General features: G+C 52.3%; 1 protein-coding gene across 1 annotated transcript in view; it reads left to right on the forward strand.

Annotated features, from left to right (window-relative positions):
- Positions 1 to 15369, forward strand: part of TDRD9 (tudor domain containing 9) — a 70971-nt gene that overhangs the window by 47127 nt on the left and 8475 nt on the right. The window contains exons 23-32 of the mRNA XM_032482795.1: positions 1262 to 1435; positions 2964 to 3075; positions 4175 to 4387; positions 4609 to 4698; positions 5273 to 5533; positions 6375 to 6530; positions 7277 to 7347; positions 8670 to 8776; positions 9297 to 9393; positions 13053 to 13191. Of these exons, the coding sequence (XP_032338686.1) occupies positions 1262 to 1435; positions 2964 to 3075; positions 4175 to 4387; positions 4609 to 4698; positions 5273 to 5533; positions 6375 to 6530; positions 7277 to 7347; positions 8670 to 8776; positions 9297 to 9393; positions 13053 to 13191 (1420 nt within the window). The remainder of the gene's footprint in view (positions 1 to 1261; positions 1436 to 2963; positions 3076 to 4174; positions 4388 to 4608; positions 4699 to 5272; positions 5534 to 6374; positions 6531 to 7276; positions 7348 to 8669; positions 8777 to 9296; positions 9394 to 13052; positions 13192 to 15369) is intronic.

Here is a 15369-nt window from a genome sequence, read left to right on the forward strand (position 1 = left end):
AATCAGAGTCAGTCCACTCAGCAGCCGTCCAGCCAGAGGGAGTGAGATGCGAGCGTGAGCTGGGTGGGCGTTTGCAGTGCCCGGAGGTGGCGGGGGTGGGGTGGGGGGGTGGTGATCTGGCTGCGGGGCTGGGGGTGGGGATGGAGGGAGCAGAGCAGAGGGTCAGGGCCTGGCCTCACACTGATGAGGGGGCTGCACGGGGTGGGGGGCTGTCACGGGCTTGGCTCCCGCCACATGTTGAGTTGGAAATACTCAGGAAAGATGAGAGTCTTGGAAATGAGGTCTAGGGTTTAAAAGGAATTACTTCTGAGAGAGACTTGGAAGCCGCCTGGAGAAAGAGGATAGAAATGGAAGGGAGTGAATGAAGTGGAGGCCAGGAGGAGAGCGCGTGTGGTGGCTCCTGTGGTACGGGGGAGGAGGCTGAGAGGGAGGTGGGCTGGGACCGTGCAGTGGACAGAGGAGGGGAGGCCAGGGGCCGAGAGGGCAGGCCGGGCAGGGCACGGGCTGAACCGCCACTCCACCCTCACGCTGGGGCCACACTTGATGCTCTTCACAGCTCGGGGCCCTTCCAGGTCTGTCAGGTTGGCACAGTCCCACGACAGCAGCGGGAGGGGCGTGAGTCTGTCAGTATGATGTTTTGACCCAGGAGGTTTTGACCTTCACATATAAATAAATGCAAACTTGAAGCTTTTTTCCTTGATACCAGGAAATGCCTGGCAGGCACCCTTATGCGTCCTTGATTCTCCCCTCAGAGAGGGGCTGGGGTAGGACCCTGGGATGTGGGAGGGATGGTAAGGGTGGGTGCTCATCAGCATCACTGGGTAGTAGACTGGATGTTCTTGGAGGGAGGGCGGGGAGGTAACTGAACTCCTCAGTCGTGTGGGTGTCTCTGTCTGCATCTTTACAAAAAAACAAACTCCCAAATCTCTCACTGTATTCTAATTATGAGGATTCAGGTTTCTTAGCTGAAAATTCCATTTGAACTCAGTCTCTATTCTGCATTAGATGCTGCATAATACATACGGGTGATCCTTGGTTTTACTTTAATGATACGGCATTGTAATTTGTGTTTCTCTTAAGTGAATAATTTCCTCTTAAGTGAATACTTTTTGATTAACTGCAGAATGAAGCGTTGCTGGTGTTCTGAGGAGACGTGTAACTGAAAATCTCTGTCTAGTCTTGAGAGAAACTAACATGCACTTAGTTCTTTTTTTACAGACACCTGACAAATTTGTTTTTTTCATTTGTATTTGTGGAGCAGAGCCTTCGTGGAGTTTTCACGGAATCCGACAGAGAGGTTTAAAACTCTCCTCGCGGTGTACATGGCAATTAAGATGTCTCAGCTCAAAGTCTCCCTTGAACTCAGCGTTCACTCTGCAGAGGACATTGAAGGGAAGGTGCTCGGAGGGGCGGTGTCAAAGCTCAGGAACACAAGGTATTTTCAGACGGGAGGCGGGCATGACCTGTCTGCCTGCTCTCACATTTTCAAATATTATTTCTAAACAGCTGTTCTCCCTTGCTCAAGCTCACACTGGAAGCGCTGGCGCTGTACCTGGGCAGCGCTGCTTCAGATCCTGGGGTCATCATCTTCTGGCTGTGTGTGCTGGGGCACATTGCTTGACCTCTCTGAACCTCAGTGGTTTCACCTGTTTATAATAGATGTGATGCCTGCTGTGCAAGGCTCTTTGGAGGACTGAGTGGAGTCGTTTATGTAATTTTCAGTTTAGACCACAGGGATTAAACGTAATGTAGTTTTCTTTTTCCTCCTTATATTTGTTAATTTTCTCTCTTTTTAAGCACCTTTATCGTGGTGTGGCTCCTGCACAGTAAGCTGCACGTGTTTCAGATGCGCGCTCTGATGGAGTTTGGTAGCTGTATACACTGTTTTCTCTTTTTAAGCAAAGTGGAATATTTCTTGTCCTTAGCAGAGCCGACAGTGGGGCAGAGTGGAGATGCTTCCCTCCCGAGCCTCCCTTCCTTGTTGGGCAGGGTCTCTCCCTTCACCTGCTTGGTGCAGGAGGGAGAGCTGCCCAGAGCAGTGGCCTCCCTGCTGGGCAGCTGCCATGGACATGGGACCTGGAACCTCGCTTGCAGGTTTCTCCTCTGGGACCAAATTAAAGTCAGCATTCTGTGTTATAGTGTGTTCTCACAGTACTGTCTGCGGGAATTCTCAAGTACCATTTCTGGTTTGCAGCCTTTTTAACCCTATGAGGAAGGTGACAGGAGCTTGAGGCATTGGTGAGGAAGGGAAGGAGGTTCATTCAGTTTCATCCAGCGTGGGATGTTCTGCTTCGGAGAGCTGGAGAGTTCCGTGGGTTCAGGCTGTAACACAGAGTAGACCTGCCCTGCTGGGTGGTTTTGCCTCAGTCACTCCTATTTAACAAGTGGATCTGAAGATGAGGAGGAGAGGTGGACCAGCATTTCTTATAATTCCTCCTCTTCATTTAAGAATAAAGTTACGAGGAAATAAATTTTTGTCAAATTTATGTTTCATCTCCCAAAATTTAAGCATCTACTATATTATTGCTTTAAGGGAGAAATGGTATTTCTTGGGTTCATTAGAAAATCTTGTGTGTGTCTTCTAACAACATTCCACGGGCGTGGACTCTTGTGGCTTTCTGAAGTTCAGAGTCACTCACCTCGACACCACAAGCTAGGAGACACTGCAGGCCCCAGATTCAGAATTTACATCCTTGGAAGATATTTCATCAGAGTCTGGACCTTTAGAATATATTCCTGAAGGATGGTAGGTAACTGCTGGGTGCAGCCCACCCCCGGGGGGCTCAGGAAGCTGCAGAAACTCACATTTGAGACAAAATCAAATTTGACATCTCTGGCGTTAGGTATTTTATTAAAATGTTCTTTTCTTGTAGGAACAGTGGAATAGTTCAGGCAGTAACTGCATGTGTAAACATGTTTTCTTTGTAACACTCGATTGCTTTTTTAAAAAACTGTATTAATAGGGTGAATGTGGACTTCCAGAAGCAGACGGTAGATCCCATGCAAGTCTCCTTCAACACACTGGACGGATCCCAGATGGTCACAGATCTCCTTTTAACAATCGATGTCACAGAGGTGAGAATGGTGGGACCCAGTCACTGGAGCTTCTCTGTCTTCTTAATGCAGGCCTGGCACGCTGTGCACGTGACATACTGGACTGTGGACACATGCAGCCTGAGTGCGGCACCGTCTGCACTTGACCCTTGAGCAGCGTGGGGGTGAATTCCTGGATGGCTTAGAGTTGGCCCGCTCTGTGGTCCCTCTGTGCCCTTGGATTCGAACACCCACGGGCCGGGCTCACTGTTGCGCTGTGGTGCTCACTGTTGGAAAGCGTCCCTGTAAGGGCGCCCTGGCAGGTCAGACCCGGGTTGTTCGCACCTGGTGAGCTTGAATTGCAGTATTTGTTAAACGGAATTGTGGCTGTAACACAAAATGAAGGACAGATGCGTATTCTAGAATCAAAGTTTAATCTTTAAAATGTTAGTACGTTTAAACTGCTAAAAAAATCAGTTTAAGTGACAAGATAGGTGTGAAAATCTTAATTGGCCTCATGATATTTGTGTAGTTCAAAGTATAACAACAAAGCTAGCCCTGGCGCTGCTGTCTGTCAGGTATGGTTTCTGCTTATTCATAGTAAAATCCCAGTTAAAATGCATCGCGTCTCCTGGTGAGCCCGTGGCTGCCCTTTGTTGGGAGACTTCATGGAGAAACCTGGATTCCAGGCGATTGCCGGATGCTGGTGGGGTGGGCTCTTGCCGTCCCGTGGCCGCGGGGCGGGGCGCTCCCCAGCGGGGTCCTTTTGGATGGAACGTCCTCTCTCCCGTTCCTCCGCTGCTCGTCCCCTGGGCTGTGCGTTCACACCCAGCCCTCGCCACCCTGGAGGGCGCCTGCCAGCCCGTGGGGCTGCTCGGAGACAGAGCAGTTCTTTCTTACACGCCCCTCAGAGCCTTCAGTGCTTGTGTGTGTGAGCGAGTCTTGCACCTCCAGGAGGGGATGTAGTACACACTTCCTCGCCTCACCTGAGCCAGAAACCCCTTTCTTCCTAGTGGGCACCTCCTAGAAGCCTGTAGAACACTTAGGTTCCCAGGACTGGAGTTGCGAGTGCGGTAGCTGGACGTCAGCCCTGCAGTTGAGCTTTCTAGGTTTCACCTGTGCTCCTCCTCCTCCTTTTTAGGTGGTTGAAGTGGGGCACTTTTGGGGATATAGGATTGACGAAAAAAACTCCGAGATTCTCAAGAAGCTCACTGCTGAAATAAACCGCCTGAAGTTGCTGCCCTTGGCCGTCCACCCGCACCCGGACTTGGTCTGTCTGGCTCCTTTCGCTGATTTTGATAAAGAAAGCTACTTCAGAGCGCAGATCCTTTATGTTTCTGGAGATTCTGCTGAGGTATGTTCTTCTGTCACAAATCAGTCAAAGGGAAATGAGAGAAACCTACAGCAGTTGGCTGGAAGCCTTTTCTGATTTTAAATGGGAATTAAACATAGTCTGGTGGGAAAGTTGTTTCTCTGAGTGACGGGAGGACTTAAGCCCCAGTCGCTGCGAATCCCGTGGTGGTGGCGCCGCAGCGGGGCTGACGGGGCTGTGGGGTGTGCGCCCTCCTCTTCCAGGTCTTCTTCGTGGACTACGGCAACCGGGCTCACGTCGCTCTGCATCTCCTGATGGAGATGCCCTGTCAGTTTCTGGAGCTGCCGTTTCAGGTGAGATGGAGCGGCTCCCGGGGTGTGAGCAGGGAGGTGGGGGTGGGGTGGGGGGGTGGCCACGGCCGTGTGGCCCGCAGCCTCGCCCTCAGCTCAGGCTGAGGCCGCCGGCAGGGAGGACTCGCTCTGTCACACTCGCCAGGTTTGGTTTCTGCTTTTTTCCAAAAACACTGCTGTAGGTTTTTTTTTTTTTTTTCCAATACTTCTTTTGTAATGAGTTTAAATATATAGAGGGTTTTAAACTTAGTAAAAAGTAGTTGTTTTAATTCAGTGGTATTTTCTAATGCTGTGTCTAAGGTTTATGTTGAAAGCAGACAGTTAAGGCGGGCTGGAGACGCTCACACATGCACCTTCTGCCAGTGTGGAGAGGTGTAGAAGTTGTTTTGTTGATGTTGAAAAGCAAAACTGAGTTTTTTTACCTATAAAGTCTTCCCTAACCCCCAAATTGTTTTTGGTAGGACATTTATGAGATCAGTGGTGAAGACACCTGGGCCAGGGGCACTTGTCAGTGGCGTGTGGCTGAGCATTCCACTCGTTTACAGGACTGGCTCAGCCGTGCGCTTCTGTCCCGTAGGCCCTGGAATTTAAGATTTGCAAAATGCGCCCATCCGCAAGGTCTCTGGTGTGTGGTGAGCCCTGGAGCAGCGGGGCCAGCCAGCGGTTTGCCTCCCTGGTCAGCGGCTGCGCCCTCCTGGTGAAGGTCTTCTCTGTTGTGCACAGCGTCCTGCATGTGGACGTGTACCGCTGCTCGGGGGTCCAGGATGCCGTCAACATCCGAGACGTCCTGGTCACTGAGGGCCACGCCGAGCTGGCCGAGGAGCCCTATGCGTCCAAGGTACGCACTTCGCCCTGTTGGAGCGTGTGTGAGGGGGTGCAGAGAGCCGGAGGATGAACGCAGTGTCTGGTAACCGTGTGTTACCATCAGTACCATTTTAAACATTAGGTTTCTTTGAGACCAGATTACCTGGCTGGGTGTTTTTTTTGTTGTTGGTTTTCTATTCTGAAGCTGTTATCTGTTGTCTTTCTTCTTGGAATGAAAATTAGATGTGAAAACGTTCTCTGTTGGAGGGTTTTTTTTAATGGATTCCAAGATTTATCTCCCTAATGAAATAATTAATAAAATGTTTCATGTATTTCAGACATTTCACTATGTTCAACTGTTTCTTCCAAAGTCAGTTCTGAAGCTATTTTTCTTGATCTGAAGTTTTCAGAGATGCCACTTTGAGGCTTATGTTGAAGACAGTTTTCCTTCTGTAATTTCTGCAGAGGAGTTGGGGCTGAGTTGGGGAAGGGACAGGCAGGCAGAAAAAACGTCCCTAGAGAGCTGGCTGGGTTTGTGTTTCCATGTTGGAGAACACTTCTGGGGACCCTGGTAATATTCCCAGTGTGAAACTGAAGTTTTATATACGAAAAAATTGTTTTTGTCACAGTTCTCTGATGGCTGAAAGGTAAAAAGACTAATGAATTGAGCCTTCAATGAATCCTGTCTTACTTTTTTTGTTTAGGTTTTAAAATGTTCTTAATGTACTTGATAAAATTGTCTTTTGACACCTTAATGACCTAAAGCTCACCCAAGAATAAGGTTATGCCTGCGAAATACTTTGAGTAGTTTGAAATGAAGTGCTCTTAATACAGTTTTTTCTTTCAGCAAAATGAACTTTTCTTATTTTGTTCAGCAAAACCATGAAGTTCTCAAGGGTCTCTTTTCCAAATCAGTAGACAGCGTGACAGACAGGTCTGTGCCATCCCCGGTAAAAGATGATGAAAAGTATCTGCTCCGGGTTCTGTTAGAGAGCTTTTCTTCCAACAAACTGGGTCACCCGAACTGCAAGGTAATTCAGGAGTCGTTTTAGAACTTAAAAACGTGTAATTGTGCTACGTTTATAAGCTGAGCCATCACTGGTCATACACGGTGTTTCTGTCTCTCCTGGGGGTTAACGCTGTTGCTTTTCTCACAATGGAGCCTGTATTGATAAGAGAAAAACCCAGGGTCTAGTGTAGAGAAATGCTTTGACTAGTTCTTCTTTTAAACCAGCCTTTCCAGAGGCGGCCAGTGATTGTTTATCAGATGGAAGGCAGCGCAGTGTGGGGTTTGGGAAGCAGTGTCAGTGCTCAGCTCAGCCCGTGGGGGTGCTCCGGCCCCTCCCGCAGCGGCGCTGGAGGCGGGGCTGCCTGCGCTGTTTGGAGGAGAGGGCTGGCTGGAATGTCCCCTCCCCGGGGACATTGCTGTTGCTGCCCCGCCTCTTGCTGTGCTGTCTTAGGCCTGCTGATTTCGCTGGGCTGACGTGCTGCAGTGAGAAGGCAGCAGCTTTTCTAAAGCACTGGGCACGGTTTCCTTCTGTGACCAAAGGCCTTGTTAAGTATGTATTTTGAGGAATGTTAGTGAAACCGTTGAAGAGGTCTGTTGCATCCCAGAAAATAACCTTCTTTAAGGCGTTTCCCCCTCTGAATCTTACAGATGTTATGACTGAGGTGAAGCTTTTTCCTTTTTAAACCATGAGCTGACTTTTGGATTTTTAAAATGTGTGTTAAATGATATTTCACTTATTGGTAACATTCTGTGTATTTATGTGTACAGGCGATACTTCATGGGCCGTTTAACCCTTATGAACTGAAGTGTCATAGTCTGACCAGAATATCCAAGTTCAGGTATGATCATTACTTGTTTCCTGTGAAAAATTTTTTTCTCTGCTTTTCTATTTACAGAGCTCATTAGAAATCAATCTTCTTTATCTCTAACCTGTAGAAACGTGTTACTTTTTCTGACTCCTTCCAACTTCTCCATTAGCTCCAGATCTGAGATTGCCTTTCTTCCTTACCTGAAAGCCATTTTGTGTAGGACGTGTTGAGCCCTCATTTTTCCTGTTCCTTTTAGAATTGTTACTCATTTAGGAAATCTGTGAGTGCCTGCTGTGTCCTGGGAACAGTTTGGGGAGAACAGTGGAGAACAAAACACAGCTGGTGTCCTCCCCAGGTTACGGGTCCAGTGGGCAGTGGTTCAGAAAAGAAAACCAGCTATTCCAAGAGCAGTTGATGAGGGTCTGGACCGGGCCGCAGGGCACCCTGAAGGTGTCCAAGGGCAGCCCCTCACCACTCTTGGGAGGCCCTCGAGGTTTTCAGAGAAATGTGAGGCCTGAGGCACGCAGAGGAGTTCGAGCTGGCACAGGTGTCCGGCGGTGCCGGGAAGGCTTGGGGGGGTGGTGGTTCCAGCAGCAGGCGTGCAGGCCTTGCTTTAAGAGTCCGCTCCTCTTGAGTCGTGCAGGGGTGGAGACTCGGTGGGGAGGGGCACTGCAGGGGGAGCCTACAAGCCACGTCCTCCTGAGATGCACTGGACTCCATCCTCAGACAGGCGGGAAGCCTAATTGTGTGTGTTTTGAAATGATCACTCGGGCTGCGAGGGGAAACCTGGCTTCTCAGAGTCGCCTCCAGGACCGGCGGCGTGGGCGTCCTGAGCTGGTCAGGAGTGCGGGGGCCAGGCCCCACCCACCTTTGGAAGAGAGCTGTGGGTGGTCCACATGCACTTTTAAGTTTGCAGAGCCCCAGCCTGGAGAATGCATTGGATTTGGAGCAGAAGGCTCTCTGGGTGGGAGTGTTCCTCTGAGGCCAGTCACTGCTGTAGTCCATTGGGGCGGCATGGGCTGTGCTGAGTCCGTGGCAGGAGCTCCGGGTGTGGAATCATCAGGCTGGTGCTGAAGCGGGGGTGGCGGGAGTGGATGGCAGGGAAGAGCCAGAGCGGCGGGTGCCCGAGCCTGGGCCTCTGGGAGTGTGGGAGAGGAGGGGGGGTGGGCCAAGCCGCGATTCCTCTGGACGGACCTGGATAGCCTGGCCGGGGGTAGGCGGCGGCCCTGCAGGGTAGGGGCCCGGGACAGTGCGGGTGGCACCTGTGGTTGCGTACTTGGCCGCCTGTGGGTCTGGCACATGCACTGCCTGGTCGGTGGGCGACCCGCTGCCTCCCCACAACCTCCTCTCAGGTGTGTGTGGATCGAGAAGGAGAGCATCAACTCTGTCGTCGTCAGCGACAGCCCTGAAGAACACCAGAGAGTGCTGGTCGCAGCCTCCCTGTCGGTCAACGCCACGGGTGAGTGGAGGCCGCCTGCTCCTGGCCTTGGCTCTGCTCCTCCTCCCGGGGCCCCAGGCATGGGAGCAGTTTGTCCTGGGATCAGAGAGCCACTGTACGTGTGCATGCTGTGTTATAGACCGTTTCCCAACTGTGTGGCGACGCAGGCTTGAGGGATGGGCACTGCCCCCGGTCCTGGCGTGCAGGGACGCGTAAAGTGGTGCCTTGGCCACGCGCTCGTTCGTCGTGCTTGCCTGCGGAGGACACGGGCCCAAGTTCCTGGTCCTGGGACAGACCCGATGGCCTAGGGGAAGAAAGGGAGACGAGTAACCCAACAGAGCCCGTCCCAGCGGGCGAGGGGCCAGACCGCGAGCCGAGGCACAGGGTCCCTCTCAGGGCGCTGCGGCTGCACCGGGGAGCGCTGTGCTACCTGGCATCTTGGGGGACATGTCCATGCGGGAAGGGCTGCCTGAGGGGGGCGGTGCTGGCCAGGTGGGGATGTCGCGCCCCTGACGCTGCTCTCCTGGTGCCTATGTGACAGGGTCCACGATGCTGCTGAGGGAGACCTCCCTGATGCCGCACATCCCCGGCCTCCTGGCCCTCCTCAGCATGCTGTTCACGCCAGTGATGGAGCTAAGGTATGGCGCGCTCACCCGCTCGGTGGGGGAGGACTCGGCGCCCCCCGACTTGGAGGGGAAGTGCCCGCGGCGTCCACTGCATCAGCTGCTGGCCCTTTCCTGTGCTTCGTGTGCCTCCAGGAGGCTTTACTTCCTTCCCAGAGCTGCACTTGGACTTAGAAAGAGGCTCAGAGAGCTTACCAGGGTTCTCTTGGGAGTGTGAGTTAAAGTGGGGCAGGAGCGGTGAAACTGGAGGCAGAATTAAGGCTCAGGGTCAGCACGTGGTGATGGACACCCCATGGTCAGTGGGCCATAGATGTGAGTGCACTTTACGGTGGTGGCCGTGAGGTGGGAAGACAAACTGCAAGCGTTGGCAGCTCCCCTTGGCGCCAGGATCTCACGCCAGGGGCCTCCAGACACCTTGGTGGGGAGGGCCGCGTGGCAGCGTGAGCTCCGGGAGCGCCTGCCTTGGAGGCCACGGCTCCGCAGGGCTCTGATCTCAGCAGCAGGGTGTGCAGAGCACTCACTGCGGCCGAAGGCCTGATGGGCTTTGGCATGGGGGTCGGGGCAGGGAAGGAGGTCACGTGCGGCCGTTAGGAGCCCACGTCCTGGTGGGCAAGACGGAAGTGACCTTGGCCGTACTGAGTGAGGCCTCTGTGCACAGGAGGGGTGTGGGGTGCTCACCCCGTCCTCCGCTGTGGCCCCCTCTCCTCGTGGAGGGTGAGACCTGGAGGATGGAGGGCGTAAACCTGCGCTTTCCCCTCTGGCTGCTCTGACGGCCTTCTCGTCTCCAGCTGGACCGAACTCCTGCTTCGGTGCTTTTCTTTTAAATATAAGCTTCTTGAGGTTGTGACTAATACAGTATATTATTTTTAAATCTCCAAAGTGCAGGTGGTTAGGTGGTAGACACTCAAGAAATACTTAAATTTAAAATAGTATCTTTCTAGAAAAAAGTAAGTTTAATAGGCTTATATCAACAGTACGCAGTGCTTTGCACATAACTGATACTTTGTATTCATTCTGTCTCATTTAGTTTGAATGAGCCAAAACGGGACAGTTTATATGACAACGTCCATGAGAGTAGTTTCTCTGAGTCCTCAGGCCCAGCGCGGGGATCATCAGGAAAGGCAGACAGGGCCTGGGGGTGGGTTTTCATCCATACTCTGCGTCTGGTTAGTTGTGTGAGTTTTGTCGCTCCTGTGGAATCAGGAGCTACCATTTTTGAGATGAGTAGATGAGAGAGGCATTTGATCTGGGCGTGTGGCCTCCTGTGGCTCCCCAGTGTGGACCGGGCCTGGGGCCTGTCAGTGTCCTGGGTGTGCTCGCAGAAAGGGGTGTCCTTTGAGCCGTGGCCTCCCTGCTGCTGCCCGGGCGCCCCGCTGGACCTGGCTGCTGGCCACCGCATCGGTGGTGTCAGCCCGTCTCTGGTGCTGTGGCCGTCCTGTCCCGGTGGGCGGCAGTCCGACGGCCAAGGTGGTTCAGGAGGAAGGCGGTGGCAGCGGGGGCCAGGCGTGCACCTCCGAGGTCGCTGGTGGTCGAGGGGTGCAGGGAGAGGTGTCTGCGTGGTGACCACAGGGGCCGGCGCCCAGGGCTAGCGCGGGCGTCGGAGCGTCGCCAGGGCGGCCTGGGCAGGCGGGGAGCCTCGTTAGACTTCTCACGCTTGGCACGTGAGCGCCGTGCACATTGGCTACAAAGCATTGAACAGTGCTTCCTTCACATGCGAGTTTCAGACTGACTACCATTTAACTTCTGAGGAAGTGTGTTTCCTCATGTGGCTTGTGTGAAGAGTTCTGGAATATTAGCTTGCAGGAGAGGCTCCCGTTTTGCTTTAACAACTTTAAACATCATTTTCTGGAGCGGTGAGTCCTCCTGAGCGTCGCAGCCGTCAGCTTGTGCCAGCTGCAGCTCCCCTGCGCGCTGTTTCAGCGTGGCCGTCTGCCCTTGGCTGCACACTGTGTGGAGTGTGCTTGCTTTTGTTCCAGCCATGAGTGTTGCAGTCATAAATATGCTTTATAAAGGAGGTAAAAATCCACGTTCTCAGTGACTCTCAGGTTCACATCGGTACGTAGGATTCCTCGAAGAGAATTAAGCCTAGTGCTGTGGTTGCTTTACTGAGTTCAGACTCTGAGCAGCTGAGCAGAGAATGGCAGCCCCAGGTTGGATTGGGTCAGGTCAAGGCTGAGGCTTTCAGGACGGTCCTTGCTGCAGGGCCGGTGTTGCCACATGTGGGCAGCCAGGGGCGTCTCGGCGGCTGTCAGTGCGGCGGGGGCGACGGCGACGCGGGCAACGCGACGCGGCGTCTCATTGCTGTGGGGGGTCGCTCTTGTTCTTCATCTTGGTGACCTCTGGTTATTACTTCTGTTTTGGAAAGTTTTTATATAAATTGGAATAATAAAGTATACTCGTTAAAAATAACGTAGGGGAGCTTACTATTTAAAGAAGCATTTTGGTGACTGTTCTGTAAAGCAAATACTCAGCACCTGATTTGTAAGTCTGAATTCTGAGTCTCTTCTTAGAGTGAGATTCTCTTTTATCGTCATTAATGTGAAAAAAGGATGAGTTCATGTGTTTAGGACTAAGAAGGAAACTGTTTTTGTCCAGAGTATTTTCGTCAACATTTTATTGACCTAGATGATGGGAAAGGTCTGAGTTGATTAGGAGTCAAAGAAAACTACCCGACTGTGTAAAATGTGTTCAGTATGAATGTTCATTCACTTTGTATTTCTCTGTTGACCCTGAGACTTACACTGATGCCTGGGACATGAGAAGGGCCTCGTGAGTCAAGGGCTCTGGGGGACGTGGTGGGGGAGAGGGGGCTTCTGCTGGAGGAGCTGAGCTCCTTAGGCTGGAGAGAGGCCTGGGGGTGAGGGCGGTGGAGCCCAGCAGAGCCCGGCCAGGCCGGTGGCTCATCATGTCGCTGAGAATGCAGCAGAAGCCGCCGGGAGCCCTGAAGCAAGGACGGAAGCCTACTGGGCAGGTTTTGAAAAGCCAGCACTGTCTGCTGTTGTGCAGAACGCATGGGGAGAAGCAGGAGCAGGTGTGGGACATCCGTCAGGGAGCTATTGCGCAAGTCCAGGCGGGAAACGACGGTGGTTTGGATGAGGCTGGTGGTCACAGAGGTGGAGGGGCCAACAGATATGGGAAACCTGAGAAATGGAGAAGACAGGACTCAGGGTGGTTGGAGGGAAGCTGTGGGCTTTGTATCATTAGTGGGTGTAGTTGTTCTAGGGTGAGAGGCGGAGCACAAAGTCTTGTAAGCTTTTCCTAAGTGCCAGACTTCTTTCCCAGGTCGTAAACACGTGCATCACCCTAATAAGCCTGTAACTCATAGAAGGAGTTCAAAGGTAGGGGAAAACTAGTTGTGATAAAATACTCTTTATGTTGTCTCATGTACTGCAGTAAGAATTAGAAACTTAAATAATGGATTAGTAAAAATACTTAACTTACTGTCTTTACAACTATACACACACACACACACACACACACACACACTCTCTCTCTCTCTCTCTCTCTCTATTATTTCTAATAAAACTGGAAGAGAAAATGCAAAAATGAAATTAGTTGCTGTCCTAGAATTTAGAATGATTTTATTGGGCATTTTTATTGGTCAGTTCCTTTAACATTAAAACAGTGGCTTAACCATTTTGAAGTATTAACTTTTCTCCAAACTTTTCATTTAGGGTTGATCGAGAGGGAAAGTGTTACACTGGAGCCCTCTGTGGTTTGGGGTGGAGCCCGACCACAGGGGCCCCTGTCCTGCCGGAGCACGACATAGAGCTGGCGTTTGACGTGCAGCTCGGCGTGGAGGACGTCGTGGAGGTGAGAGCAGTGGTTCATCGCTGCGTGGTGGCTCCTCCTCTGCCTTGTTTGCCAAGACACCCGTTAGGAGAGCACGTGTCTGACACGGTGCTTCAGACGGAGTTGCACCCTGCTGGTCTTGGAGGTGCCCGCCCTCCCCGCCCGGCCTGTGTTGCTCACTGTTCCGTGTCATGTAGCTTCCTGACAGTGCTACGCTCTCTGATTTTCTCCTTTGGTGGAGTTTGTAGATGAAACACCAAAAGCACGATCTGTGAAAGGAAAAACTGAGAGGTTAGACTTAATCGAAATTAAAAACTTTTGCTTTGCTAAAGACCCTGTTAAAAGGATGAAAAGACAGGCTACGTACTAGGAGGAAATATTTGCAAATATGTATCTGAGAAAGAGCTTTTATCCATAATATATAAGGAACTCTTAAAACTCAATAATAAAATAAGCAACTAGATTAAAGTATGTATGGCAAAAAGCAAATGAAAAGACGCTCAACATCATGTCATTAGGAAAATGCAAATTAAGATCACAGTGACATAACCTCTCAGAATGGCTAAAGAAAAAATAAAAACCTGAAAATAACCATTGCCAGTGAGGATGTGGAGCAACAGGAACTCTGTTAATGCTGGTGGGAATGCGAATGAAGCTCCTATTTTGGAAGATAAGATTCTTCAAAGTTCAGCACATACCTACCATAAGACCCAGCAATCCGACTGTTAAGTGTTTATCCAAGAGATTTGAAAACTTACACCCACGTAAAACCTGTTTGTGAATACTGATGGCAGCATTCATAATTCATAGTCGCTAAAAACTGGAAGCAACCAAGATATCCTTCAGCAGGGGAAAGGACAAACCAACCGTGGTGCATCCACGCCCGGCCATGAAAAGGAGTGGGCAGTTGATTCACGCAGCAACATGAGTGAGTCTTACGTGCACGTTGCTGCATGAGCAAGGCCCGCGCTCGGGCTGGGAACGGTGTGGTTCTCTTCCTGTGACACTCTGGGAGAGGCCAGAGCATAGATTCGTGATGCCTGCGGGTGGAGGGGTGGTGGGCTGCAGAGAGTCCCACGGGCTGGAGAGGACACAGCTGCTCTGTGTGTCAGGGTTTTGTCAGCACCCTGGCCTGCCCCCGTGAAAGAGTGGGGCTCTCATAAATGCAGTCATCATCCCCCTCCCCCCAGGATCGGGGGATAACTGTGCACTGAAAGGGTGGGGAGCAGCTTTGGCAAGGCTCTGTCGCAGGCAGATAGAGCTGCACAGAAGCCCTTCCTCTGTAGCTGCGCTTGATGTACTGGGCTGGACTAATAAGTAGCTGGACGTGAGCACTGGGCACTGGGGGTGGGCCAGGAAGGCGGGCCGGAACCGGCCCTGTGGCACCGGTGAGTGGGGGACACCGTTCAGTGCAAATGCCTGTTTATCGGCACGTCCTGTGCACAGCTGGGTGGGTGTGCGTGCACGTGGTCGCACACACGCACTTGTATTACCCTGCTCTCTGAGGGCCAGGAACGGCGACATCCCAGCAGCCCTGAACAAACCCAGTGGCCAGGTTGTGGTTTCTGATAGGATTTTCCAGTGAAAGGAACCAGGGCTCCTTGGAGAAGTGGCTTTGTCTAGGGTTGGACAAAGGAGATACAGACTAAGCCTGGAGCTGCTTGCAGTGCCGGGAGGTAAAGATGTGCTCAGAAGACGTGTCACAGGGACGCAGGAGCTCCCAGTGGCCAGAGCTGGCACAGCTAGAGCAACAGAACGAGCAACTGCTGTGTGGGTTCGTGACGCAATCATCCACGTGTCCACAGGGCTGTAAACAAGTGCCTGCGCGAACGGAAGGGGAGGGAGGGCAGGTCCTGCACACACGAGGCCCCAGCGGCGCCCGTGCCCCCCCGGGGGCAGGGCCTCCTCTTCCCTGGCCTGCGGGTGTGGGTGGGCCAGCCTGAGCGAGGGGCTTCCGCTGAGCCTGGCAGACCCTGCGCAGCGAGGTGCCCTGTCGTGATGACGGCACACACACCCCAGTGGGAGATGCTGAGGAGGCTCCTCTCAGGGGCTCTCCCCCGACTTTGCCACCCCAGGCGAATCATGAGGAAAGTGCCGCACCAGCCCAGACGGGGGCATCCTGCAGAACTCCTGACTGCAACTCCTCAGAACCGTCCAGGACAGAAAGACAAGAGAAGGCTGAGAAACTGTCCTGGCCCA

This window comes from Camelus ferus, chromosome 6, assembly GCF_009834535.1.
Source record: "Camelus ferus isolate YT-003-E chromosome 6, BCGSAC_Cfer_1.0, whole genome shotgun sequence".
Classification (NCBI taxonomy): Eukaryota; Metazoa; Chordata; class Mammalia; order Artiodactyla; family Camelidae; genus Camelus; species Camelus ferus.